Below are 13,600 nucleotides of genomic sequence, written 5' to 3' on the forward strand. Positions count from 1 at the left end.
TTACTGACACGAAATATAGTGCTGTTTGTAGTCCTGTAGGTTTCTCCAATGTTAAAATAAGTTAATTTTCAATGTTTTGATCAGTTCACCGTTCGCCCTTCTACAATTCGCTTTACGACACTTAACCAATGGTATTTCTTGAAGCGCCTATTTCAACCTGTCGGACGGCGGGAAGCCTTACCCACAATTCCTATCGACTCATTTGCGCATGTCAGTTTCGAGCATTGCAAATGGCGGCTCTTGTTATTGTTCCATGGCGTTTATGACTTCGTCCAAATTATGTCCGTTTTTTCTTCGTTTATAGGTAAGTTGGGACCTGTGATCAAAGAATTCGTCGCAATGGATGTGGATTACTTTTATTTAAACCATCTGGAGGTAGGTTGTGCGTCTTCTGAAGCCGTATATGGTAGTCTGAAAGTGGGGTAAGGTGAGATTTTCCGTCTACCGAGGATCAGTTTTCGAATCTAGGATGAATAAATTACATGCGGATGCTTCATTTAACGTGATTTACAATGGTTTCTACGTCTTGTGCGTGGATATTTAATGCATAATAAGTGCTTTAGCAGTGTTGTATTGCTCTTCAAACGCCTGCGGTAGTGTGATTTGACGGAACTTTACAAGCATGCTGCAAAAGCTGATTTCCACTCCCCCATGTCACAAAATGGAGGTCGGAATCCCCTTGTACGGCTTGCTGTTAGTTGTTTGGATTTGTGTGGCTTTGGCAACGATACGAGGATACAAATATGATTTAATTTAACAAGGGTCGTGTATTAAACCTTTATATTTGTGCTTCGACTGGTATTTATTTGCGTTCCGTGGCGGAATCATATGTGTCGGTCGTACGTCGGCAGGGCAATATTTGAGCCATCGTATTTTGTTTGGTGTTTAGATTTAGTGAACAACGTAGGATTAAGAAAACTGATGATGATGTATTAAAGTAGTTTATTTATAGTGGATTTTCGGATTGTCAAATTGTGTGTCACAAACTTGAAGAAATGCAGATAGTGTGTGTTAACGAATCGCCTGTAAAATGTGTCAATTTCAGCACAAAACAGTAAGACTTTTTATTACGTGCACATTATCACGTACTGCAAAAGATGAAAGAAATGGATGATTTAGAGCACATGATAGTCACAATAATCTAGAACTTCGTTGAAGCCAATGTAAACTGAAAATATGGTGAATGATTTCGATTTTTCTACCACTCATTTGGTTTGTTTACGAATGTAATAGTATGCATATTGTTATCAATGTACGATTGTTTGTAAGTGTATAGAGGGAAAATAGTGGTTGTGAATTTGGAGTGTTTTGTCCCGGACATTGATTGTTTTGAAATGTGTCGAATAATGATTTAAATAGTTTGTCGGGTTGTATAGAATACGAGATAAAAGCGTAGTTTAGAGCAATAACTTCTTTACCTTGATATTAAATGCGGATGAATTATTTCATAGGTTATTTAACAGGTGCTGTTACCGAAATATTGGTGATGAATTACTCTATTAGTATTTTGAATGCATGTCATTTCTGCTGTACGTCCCAGTTACCTGAGATATTCAGGACATTCGTAAGCTCTTAATGGAAATTGTTTTAGTAGTTTGCCGAGAGTGGTGGTTGTTATGACTCAACAGTTGCCGTACGCTTTAGATGTGCTATCATTTTAATGTTGATAACAGGTTGTGTGAAGTAGCGAAGTAGCATCTTCGAGTCACAGCTAAGATTGCTACCGATTGCTTTGTTTACATTTCGTTCTTGGTCGTGTTTACTGATCATTAAATGTACCCCAAAAAATGATTGTTTACATATTGTAGTCTGTACTGTGTAAGGGTTGTCACCAACGGAGTTATATATTTTTCGATTTAACTATTGCTCTCATTTAATAAAATATTAATTTTGTTACTATCAGGCTGCTTGGCAATTATTGTTTTTCAGTTGACCTGAAAATTGATTTTCTTTAACATCTACAGCAGATATATTCAATTTGCAGAAAACACAGCATATACGACATAGATAATGTGTTGTTTACTTCTGTGTCAGTGCTTTATTGTAGAATTTCAGTACTAATACCACTTCAATTCAGATTCTCATTGAATCAATTACGTTCCTTGCATTGTTACTATTGCATAGCCATATTTCAGGTTACTGTGCCCCCCCTCCCCCCAGGTGATTTTATCAATTTGTTTTGTTTATTTAATTTAATCCAGCTGATGCAAACTATCTTCAGCCGACACGTGTAAGCTTAAGTCTTACCGGTACTTTATTGCTCGTGTTGTAAATTTTCGACCTTATTGTAAACATTCTGTTCATTGGAAAAATTTACTGGGGGTGGGGAGGTGCAGCAATACTGTAGCTGATATGTAGTACTTTGGAGCAGCAGTATTTTTTATTTTTGTTCTTAATGTGTGCTGAAATTGCAATGTTCAGCTTAAGGCAACTGGCAGAAATGCCAATTTTTAAAATGTTTAACTAGACTTCTGAAGATCTTGTATTTCTTGCAGGTTTTTTAGCCCTGTGCCCCATTGTGGGGCTGTGAGGATAGGGAGGGTTACCAAAAGCAGGAGCATGTGAGTCTGATTGGCAGGTAAGCAACCATTTTCTTTTACTTCTGAAAGCCCTTCACTTTTAATTGCTAGCCATATATTCCATTAATGAATATTGTGAGCTCCTTGGTCAATTATAGTTTCATGAATACTACTGTACACACAGTCTGACTTGACACTCCATGCAAGGGATTCTGTGTATTCCACTGGTTCCAACATCCCTGCACGGGGTGCCAAGATAGAATGCTTGTGTAGTGAGTATCCATAGTAATTTGGCTCCGATCAGGCACCAAACGTAAGAATGTCTAACCAATCTTCTGTCCATAGCATCCCTTGCAAAAAGTGTGAAGGTACAGAGCATATATGGTATGCTATTACAGCATTACATAACAATTAGTGACAATTTAGAACACTGCACATACCCATTTGATGCAGCAAATTGTGTCAGCTAGCTAAATTTATACTAACTAAACAGTAGTTGGATGTGAAAGAAATGGGAAAAGTATTTCTGTGTATGTTTGTTTTAATATACGTAGGAAAAATTTTGATATTTTGCTATAATCCTCCCCCATTTACTTTTTGTAATTTTTGCATTTTTAGTGAAATGTGATTTTATGATTGCATTTTAGAGATGGCTGCAGATAGCGATGGTGATCTAATTGAGACAGTTGTGACATGTGAAGGAGACCTCAAAGATCCTTATTTCCCTGAGAAGTTCAAGCTCATAGTGCAGCGTTTACGTGTGCTGTTGTGTGAAGGTACATTTTCATGTTTCACTTATTAATTAATACTTTTCTAGTCTTCTAAATATCTCATCCAATATTATGTCAGTATTTCAGTCTTCTTGCATACAAATATTTTTATTACTATGTTTCCCATATTGATGGACATATATTTGTAGGATTTATTGTGCCATATTTACTGCAGCAGTTAAAGGAGAGAATAATTTATATTATGGTTGCTTGCACCAGTATAAAAGTATTTGTTACTTACTATGTCTTGTTCACTGTGCCTGTTCAATTTTTTATGGCCTTGCTATGCACCTGTCATTTTCAATAAATGTCCCTGCTTCTGTTTACTCAATGGTTATGTTTGCCATCATTTTTGTTATGTTTGCCATCATCTGGTTGTATATCACATTGAAATGTTGCAATTGTGTGTGGTCCAGGTGTTTCATTCCAATTTTCTTTTTGTTAATTTGTAAATTTTTGTGACCTTAAGTTTTGGAAATTTTGAGTGTATGTGGGTTGAAATGGATGTTGAGTACACTATCTATGCAGAGATCGGGAGGCTTGTACAAGACAGACCAGCATGCACAAGTGCATAAAACCAGTCTTTGGACTGAGGAACACAACAACAAGATATTTGTTAGTGAATATAATATTGTTCCATTAAGTTGCGGAGCTCAGGCAGAAGCTACAGTCAGTTGTGGTATTTGAAGTAAACCATTGTAGAATCACACGAATGGGCGAGACAGGAGATTGGACGGACACACAGCTGAAATCTATATCGTGTTATTATTATTATTATTAAATACACACATCATGGGACTTTTTAGAAACCACATTTTTGGGAAAGGATGGGTTCTGAGGATTTTGCGTTAGTCATTTAAATATTATGATTTGATGTTCATATATTCAGTTCATTGTGACATTATTGTGTACTTGGTTTTTTTGCGTTGTGATTTTTATATTTTTTTGACGCCAGGTTTTGGCAGTTCTTCCCTTTTTTTTTTTTTAAGTCTATATTGCCACAAACTAGAGGAACATGTTTGTTATATTGTACTTGAAAAAGAGAATGTTGTCAGCACAGCTGCAGAGTTTACTGAACTTGACAGAAGTTCCAAGTGACAACAGATGAAGTGTAGAGAACCATTCATACAACAGTGAAAAGGGATTGAGGAAGTGTGTGTGATATTAGTGATAAAATACAATCAGATACTTACTGGGCAATGAGTTTTAGAGTATAACTGTACATATGTAATATGTTTTCACTCATATTGTACAGAAAATTACTTGAAGTGATAGTGTTTTAGTTTGCATCTAGGAAAAAAGTCTAATGAACAAAAAACATATTATTTGTCTAGTGCATTTCCCATATCTATTTACTCTTAATTAATTTCAATATTTCTTTATTTTATTGTACTGCTTTTTCTATGGTTTATGGATTATCAGTCAGTAGAATTCTCTCTAATTCATTGGGTTTGTGGGTTGTATTTGCAAGTAATAAAGTTATCTTCCCTGCATACCATTTCTGTCATTATTATTATTATTATTATTATTATTATGCACAGATGGAAAGCTATGTTATTGATAATGCATAAAGTGTGTAACTAGTGCTGTTAGATGCACATTTATGACAAAATGTGTATTGCATGTTCCAGAGTACAATTGCAAAGGTGGCAATTTTGATGTGTTTTCTTATTGACTCTCTTTTTCCAGCTCTCCACACAGATGTATAGTCAAAATGTGAGATTTGCTTTGTGCTTCTTCCATTTCCTTTTTCATTATTAGCACATCATCTCTCTTTATCTCTGTTACTGTATATTTGAAATCATCTTCCACTACCCTACTTGTATATGTAGATATTATTTATCAGTACATTTCTTTGCGTTGTTTTCTGTATTGTGACCCAAGAACATCATTTTATTTTTCTGCTCTGTGGTCTTAGTACCTCCCTTGTGGGTAATAACATTTATGAACACACAATTGTATTTTATTTGTTATTATTATTTTCTGTTATTATTCAGTACTGATCAGAGCAACAATAAAACTGCAACTGATGTAAGCTTTCCAATTCTATGTAAAGTGTCCACATAATTTGGGAAGAATTTTAAGAGGATCTGGTTGGTATGATTCTCCACCAGTGCATCAGAGACCTTCTGTAGTACAAATATGATCCTGAGTAGCTGAAAAAGAATTGCATGATTACAAGAGAAAGGTGTTCTGATAGAGAAGATATATTTATTACTTGGTTTAAAAATTATATTTCTTGAGAACTTCAAATATTGTCTAGCTATCTCCAGGTCTTACGTTGGTATTCATCAGTTTGGGTGGAAGTATGTTGTGAATTTGTAAATTGCTGCCTTGGAACGGAAGACATCTTGTGTGCATAGCTTGCAGATCTGATTTCAGGAAGCAATGAAGCAAAGGAAACTTTAGTAGCAGATAATATACAACTGTGGCAGTTGATGGTGGACTCTGAAAATGTTTCTTATTCTTCTAAAAGCTAAAAAATGGTAACAAATTAACTTTCATTTACAGTCTATGCATTCAGAAGCTTTTGTCAGGACAAACTGGACACAGTGATGAAGATGTTGTTTGTTGAATATTATACTTCATACTATCTGTCTTGTCAAACTATAGGTGATTTATCAGTTTCATCATATTTTATAGTATCGGGCTGACAAGAGATTATTTACAGGTACATCTCCAAAGGAATGGAGGATGAATTATCGTCACATTTTTGGTATCACTTCTAAACCGAGGAATAAACTATTAAAAGCCTTATAGTACCATATGATGATCACAATTGAATACTTTTTCTTTCTAAATTACATCTTACTGCCCATATACCTGGCACTTTTCATACATTTAGCTTGCTCATTATTTTAACTGAAAAGTTCTTAATAATTCGTCACAGTGAAAATTGTGTAGTGAAAATTGGATTTAGTTTTTCATTTGCAGTAAAAACTGTCGCCATAAATTCTGTTGCGGTATGTCAAGCTGATTATTTAGTGTATATGCGATTAAAAAAATCTTGCACTTTTTGAACTGGAGTTGGAATTGTCATCTCTGTAACTTGAACAATTTAGAATCGCAAGATGTTTTTAAATCATTTAGGAATATTTCTGATTGTTTGAGTGGTATTTAATCTTCTTGTATGGTAATATTGCTGATCTTCGTCCACTTGTCGGAAGAATTAGCCCCTTACACACACACCACACATGAGAAACAAAAGTAAAAGGGTTGACAAATATCCCACGCCAGGTATTCTGGTTAGTGTTGCAACCTCTACACTCTCAATTTAAGGTTCCCATAACATATGAAATTGTTCTTGTAGATATGGAAGAGAAAAATCGCCTCCAACAGGTTGCGGGAGACAAATAAATTGCTTCTATTGCAGAGTTTTATGGTGACTAACAGCTATCTTCTGTGCTAACAGACACTGTTCACTTACATGTCTGTCATATAGCAGGAAAAAATGTTTTCTCATGTAAGTTCTTTTACCAAAATACCATTCCTTCCCTCTCATAGACACTGTTGGACTAATGTTGAAGATATGCAATACCATTGTCTAATGCTTCCCGTTGCTGTTTTATAGGAAAAGCAGAGTCCCTTCGAGTATCAAAGGTGGAGCCATGGAACTCTGTTCGTGTTACATTCACAATTCCAAGGGAAGCAGCACTTCGTCTGAGGCAGCTCGCACAGCAGGGGGATCAAGCTCTTACACAGCTTGGTATACTGTCGGTGCAGGTCGAAGGAGACCAGGCAAGTAAAATGAGATAGAAGAAAGTGTGTCTGATGTGCACAGTATATTTTATTTTGTTGCTATATGGCCCAAATATCATGCACTACTTCTTCCTCCTTGTCTTCTTCTTCTTTCTTTGTTTTTTTTCTATGCTCATATGCACTTACAGGGAAATAAAATTTGATACTTCGACCTTCCTCAGTATTGAAAGTGAGACTTATTTTGTAAGAACTATGGATACTATGCCCCTGTTATCTGATATCATCCAAGGCCACCACATTTCCCTGTGCTGTGATAGCACACCTAGTACCCACTTCCTAACCCCTTGGAACTATCACAGTATGGCACCCAATCATTTCTTTTTTCAAGGTCAGACCTGCAAACAAATTGTAGGATATGCTGTTGGTACCTGCATAGTACCATCTTCTCTAACTCCGTGGATTACCTAGTGGTTGTCTTCCTATCCACTTGGCTTAGATTCATTGTTGATACCTTTGAGACCTAGACGGTGAGAAGGGCATTTTGTTACTTCCTCCAGAAACCAAAGTCTCCTCCCAAGTTGCATCACTTGGTCTTTGTCAGCTCTGTTAGCTCCTTGTCTAAATGTTGATGTCCACCACTTAGATGACTCCATAAAACAATCTGTTCATATCAAACCATCAACCGCCCATGTGTTGAGCCTTTGCAAGCAGACTAAGTTCCTCTTCAGTTAGTCCAGAAAAAGATAACCTACACCAATTATTTCTGTGACAACAACAAATCACTTCCTGTGTTGACAAGTCACCAGCTGGTGCTCCCCCCATCACTTGCCTTCATGCAAGCCTTTAAAAAACTAACAGTAACCTTCATCAGGGTTTTGAGCTGCCTCTTGTAGTGTCCTACCCTCATTACCCAAAGTATTTTTCAGTCACCCACTCAACTTATACCATATCATAATACACTCCCACAACAAATTCACTCCCAATCCTGCACTTACACTCATAATTGTCCACCTTTGTGCTCAGGGTCACAGCATGAAGTGTAAGTGTCCTGATATTCATTGCATATTTCTTCACCCAGGCAGTCGTCGATGGTACTGTCTGGTGTCACTTTGCTGTTGACTTCGGTTTTACACCACTTGGCCTGTCTGGTGGTTTCTAAGCTATTATAAGGAACTTTCTTTTTGCTTTTTTATGTGTATTACTGTGTGTAAAAACTGTTATCATCTCCGATCTCTTGCTATTTTCAGTATAACACCTGACGATGGATGTATAAGAGCCCGAAACTGGTCTTGTTGTAAATAAAAGAACCTTACAACTATAGTAGTATTTTCAACCTTGGGTTGTGAAAATGATTGTTTTTCATGTTTCTACAACACTTTTCACTCTGGTTCATGTGAGACTACATCTGTGGTATAAAATAATTTACATAGTCCAAATAACGAGTAATTGGTTTTTCATTTTTGTCCAAAAAAAACTGAATCGTCATGTTCTCTTAATTTAAGGAATCTTTATTAACAGCCTTTCATAAAATATCGATAATTAAGAATTTATATTTGAATAAAAACAAGAATTTTGCATGGGATATGTAATTAGAAACAAGAAGACCTGCATTATTCATAAAAAATGACAATGAATTTTACAATTATGAGATGTAAGTATTTCAAATTGAACCAAAAAAGTAGACCAACATGGGACTTGAACCAGCAATCCACTAACTACCATAGTATATCAATCTACTACATTTCCGATTCCACCATACATCCAATTTATACTTGTATGCCAACAAAATTAAATATAGTCCCTCAGAAAACTTCAGAGTCCAATTTTTTTTCTGTAGATTTATTAAAAACATTAAGAACAACCTATTTCTCGGCACTTTTTAACTATGTTCCTGCGTGGAGTGTTTCCCTCTAAAACATTCCACGTAGGAAAAATATATCTAAAAACAAAGATGATGTGACTTACCAAATGAAAGTGCTGGCAGGTCGACAGACACACAAACAAACACAAACATACACACAAAATTCAAGCTTTCGCAACAAACTGTTGCCTCATCAGGAAAGAGGGAAGGAGAGGGAAAGACGAAAGGATGTGGGTTTTAAGGGAGAGGGTAAGGAGTCATTCCAATCCCGGGAGCGGAAAGACTTACCTTAGGGGGAAAAAAGGACGGGTATACACTCGCGCACACACACACATATCCATCCACACATATACAGACACAAGCAGACATATTTAGAGACCTCGTTGTGGGGGTGTTGTGAGGGTGACATGGTATTAGAAGGTGGAAAGTGTAACATGAGGTTGAAATGAAAATGAAGGATAAAAATATATGGGGAGAGATAAGGGTGAACTAGAAAGTAACTGGAGATCTGGTATGAAAAAAGGCGAAAAAGTGTTGGTTAAGTTGATCCTGTGGTGAACTTGGGTTGGTAGACAGCGATGTGCATGAAGGTTAGGTGGTTGTGTTGCCGCTAAAACACGTTAAAGGACGGAGAAATTCGGGAAAATTTCGAAAAAAATGTGTAAATGTATTAAAGGAGTGGTGTTGTGGTGAAAGATTACGAAAATGGGGCTAACAATTGTAATAATGACGTTAAAACCTGTGGGGAGCGGCTAAAAATGATCAGTGATGTGCGAAAAACGGAAGTGGAAATAAAATGAAAGTTATTAGAACTAGTCGAAATGGTTGTTTAATACGTGAAAGCAGCTGTTATTGAACTAGAAACGGTGGAGTTTATAGCAGCGGTAGTGTTGAAAGCGGAAAATAAAAATTTTTTTTGTTATGGTTTGGAAGTGGGTTACGTATTATTGAGTATATATAGGCAGGATAAAATTGTATTACGGTAAAAAGGGGAAGGTGAATACAAAGTGAGACTACTGGTAAAAACAGAAAGAGAAAATAAGACGACAGGAAAGATTTCGAAATGCGACAGCGACAATAACGAACGTAATTGTTGGGTTCAAATTAATGATATGGTTATAATAGAGGGAAACATTCCACGTAGGAAAAATATATCTAAAAACAAAGATGATGTGACTTACCAAATGAAAGTGCTGGCAGGTCGACAGACACACAACAAAACACAAACATACACACAAAATTCAAGCTTTCGCAACAAACTGTTGCCTCATCAGGAAAGAGGGAAGGAGAGGGAAAGACGAAAGGATGTGGGTTTTAAGGGAGAGGGTAAGGAGTCTTTCCAATCCCGGGAGCGGAAAGACTTACCTTAGGGGGAAAAAAGGACGGGTATACACTCGCACACACACATATCCATCCACACATATACAGACACAAGCAGACATATTTAAAGACAAAGAAACACAAAATTCAAGCTTTCGCAACAAACTGTTGCCTCATCAGGAAAGAGGGAAGGAGAGGGAAAGACGAAAGGATGTGGGTTTTAAGGGAGAGGGTAAGGAGTCATTCCAATCCCGGGAGCGGAAAGACTTACCTTAGGGGGAAAAAAGGACGGGTATATACACGCGCGCGCGCGCACACGCACAGACACAAGCAGACATTTGTAAAGGCAAAGAGTTTGGGCAGAGATGTCAGTCGAGGCGGAAGTACAGAGGCAAAGATGTTGTTGAAAGACAGGTGAAGTATGAGCGGCGGCAAATTGAAATTAGCGGAGGTTGAGGCCTGGCGGATAACGAGAAGAGAGGATATACTGAAGGGCAAGTTCCCATCTCCGGAGTTCTAACAGGTTGGTGTTAGTGGGAAGCATCCAGATAACCCGGACGGTGTAACACTGTGCCAAGATGTGCTGGCCGTGCACCAAGGCATGTTTAGCCACAGGGTGATCCTCATTACCAACAAACACTGTCTGCCTGTGTCCATTCATGCAAATGGACAGTTTGTTGCTGGTCATTCCCACATAGAAAGCTTCACAGTGTAGGCAGGTCAGTTGGTAAATCACGTGGGTGCTTTCACACGTGGCTCTGCCTTTGATTGTGTACACCTTCCGGGTTACAGGACTGGAGTAGGTGGAGGTGGGAGGATGCATGGGACAGGTTTTACACCGGGGGGCGGTTACAAGGGTAGGAGCCAGAGGGTAGGGAAGGTGGTTTGAGGATTTTATAGGGATGAACTAAGAGGTTACGAAGGTTAGGTGGACAGCGGAAAGACACTCTTGGTGGAGTGGGGAGGATTTCATGAAGGATGGATCTCATTTCAAGGGCAGGATTTGAGGAAGTCGTATCCCTGCTGGAGAGCCACATTCAGAGTCTGATCCAGTCCCTGAAAGTATCCTGTCACAAGTGGGGGACTTTTGGGGTTCCTCTGTGGGAGGTTCTGGGTTTGAGGAGATGAGGAAGTGGCTCTGGTTATTTGCTTCTGTACCAGGACGGGAGGGTAGTTGCGGGATGCGAAAGCTGTTTTCGGGTTGTTGGTGTAATGGTTCGGGGATTCCGGACTGGAGCAGATTCGTTTGGCACGAAGACATAGGCTGTAGGGAAGTGACCGTTTGATGTGGAGTGGGTGGCAACTGTCATAATGGAGGTACTGTTGCTTGGTGGGTTTGATGTGGACGGACGTGTGAAGCTGGCCATTGGACAGGTGGAGGTCAACGTCAAGGAAAGTGGCATGGGATTTGGAGTAGGACCAGGTGAATCTGATGGAACCAAAGGAGTTGAGGTTAGAGAGGAAATTCTGGAGTTCTTCTTTCGGATTGGGAGAGAGGTTTGGAGGAAAGGTTAACTACTGAATTAGGGTGTTGTGGTTCCATATTGTGTTGATTGGAATTTTGAGGTTTTGGAGGGAGTGGAGCTGGAAGTTGGAGATCACCTGCCACCCTACCTAAAACCTCTTTCCTCATTACCTTAGCCAGCTTCATCCTGACCCACAACTTCTTCACTTTTGAAGGCCAGACATACCAACAATTAAAGGGAACAGCCATGGGTACCAGGATGGCCCCCTCGTACGCCAACCTATTCATGGGTCGCCTAGAGGAAGGAATTGAAAAGTCAGATGCCAACGTACACCCTGCAGTGGATGTCAGGCGGCAGTTGATGAATGTGTCTCTGCTGGGCCTAGATGGCTGACAACACAAGCTAACAAGCAGTTGTTAATTTTATTATTGAAGATGGGGAGAAAATATGTATGTAGTGAAACTGCTCTTCTACAATATTTAAGGAACTTCAAAAGTGGTGGTAAATTACTTTTGAAGAATACTTTATTTATGTTACTGACCTTTAATTTCAAACATAACTTAAATACTAAATTAGTACATTGTTAGATACTACTTTTTTTCCCTTAAATGTTAGAATTATGGAGTGTTTTAATTCCTTTATTGTATTTATGGCTGGATTTACATCCACAGTTGGAGGCACACTTTTGTCAACATCATATTCACATCAACACCTTAATCCTTCCTACGCCGTGCTTTCTTTCCATCCCCCTCCGATTCCCTTATTGAACATTAGCCTCGTACCATGTAGTACACAGGCATACCTTTTCAATAGTCGCAATTTTGTCAACAATGTGCAGGATATCTTGCACTGAATCCTTCAGCTGCAACTTTTTCTATATCCGAAATAAGGAAACTTTCAGTTATCATTGTAATTACGCAAATCTCTTGACCAAATCCACTTCCTTGATCCTCTTGGAAGAAGCCACATTTTCAGGAGTAGTTGGTGATGGAAAACTCTAATTTTGTAAAAGTTTGCTCCTTCATCAAACTAAATGCCTTCCACACAGTTGTTTTCCTGTTTGTAATTGTGTTAACACAAAAAAGGATGCAAATTTTTGTTATGAATATAGGAAATTTGAAGAGACCTATAAAAAATGTTGTAACAGTAGGAAAACTTTAATTTCAGGAACATAAAATCTGGTTACTGTAGAATACAGTTCAGTGTCAGACCATACAGACTTGGTCTCAGTGCTAAGTGTTAGCTTCAGGTTGTGATGTAATGCTGTTACGATGTAATTCACGTATCCAACTCATTTTTTACTTTCTCCAAACTTCTGCACTAAAATACTGGTTTTATCCTGTAACAGTATTTACATTATTGTAGCAGCATTTGTAATTCTTTGTGTACATCTAAATCATTTTCATCTGTAGCTTACCCTCCACCTTCCCAAGGATTACATTTAACACATCTGTCCCTTCAGATCTCTCCCTTGCCCTGCCTTGTTTCCCCCATTACTCATTCTACCCATAGAATACCACACACAAGTCAAGTTGCAGTGGTGGTACAGTATAACTGTGCAGGCGTATGTATGTGTGTGGACATTTATATTCTGTACTAGTTAGCTCTGATGAAAGGCACTGTGCGAAAGTTTAGGTATGTTTTCAGTCTTGTGTATGTACCTTCGATCATCAAATTCCTCAATGACGTGGTGAGCTGTAACCTTTACTTCTTCCATTAAACATTTTTCATTAACTTATTTGTATGCTGTAGGAATGAAATGGCTAATGTTTAATCTGTCACTTTTCAGGTATTTATCATTTGTCAGTACAAAATCAGTAACACCCAATGTGGGCTTAGAATTTGTCCAAAAAGGAAAATCAGAAGAGACGTTTGTAAACTTTTGTGGTAAAAAGTTTTCGTCAACCTAACTGGAAGTTTAATTTGAACACCGCAGTGCTACTAGGCATTGCCTTATTGTAGATG

The 13,600-nt window shown here is 38.1% G+C and overlaps 1 protein-coding gene across 1 annotated transcript in view; it reads left to right on the forward strand.

The window, feature by feature from the left end:
- Positions 1 to 234: 234 nt before the first annotated feature.
- Positions 235 to 13,600, forward strand: part of LOC126195476 (nascent polypeptide-associated complex subunit alpha, muscle-specific form) — a 54,203-nt gene continuing 40,837 nt past the window's right edge. Inside the window, exons 1-4 of the mRNA XM_049934105.1 lie at positions 235 to 304; positions 2,496 to 2,578; positions 3,167 to 3,295; positions 6,861 to 7,027. Coding sequence (XP_049790062.1) covers positions 3,169 to 3,295; positions 6,861 to 7,027 — 294 coding nt within the window. The 5' untranslated portion in view covers positions 235 to 304; positions 2,496 to 2,578; positions 3,167 to 3,168. The remainder of the gene's footprint in view (positions 305 to 2,495; positions 2,579 to 3,166; positions 3,296 to 6,860; positions 7,028 to 13,600) is intronic.

Source organism: Schistocerca nitens, chromosome 7 (assembly GCF_023898315.1).
Source record: "Schistocerca nitens isolate TAMUIC-IGC-003100 chromosome 7, iqSchNite1.1, whole genome shotgun sequence".
NCBI lineage: Eukaryota > Metazoa > Arthropoda > Insecta > Orthoptera > Acrididae > Schistocerca > Schistocerca nitens.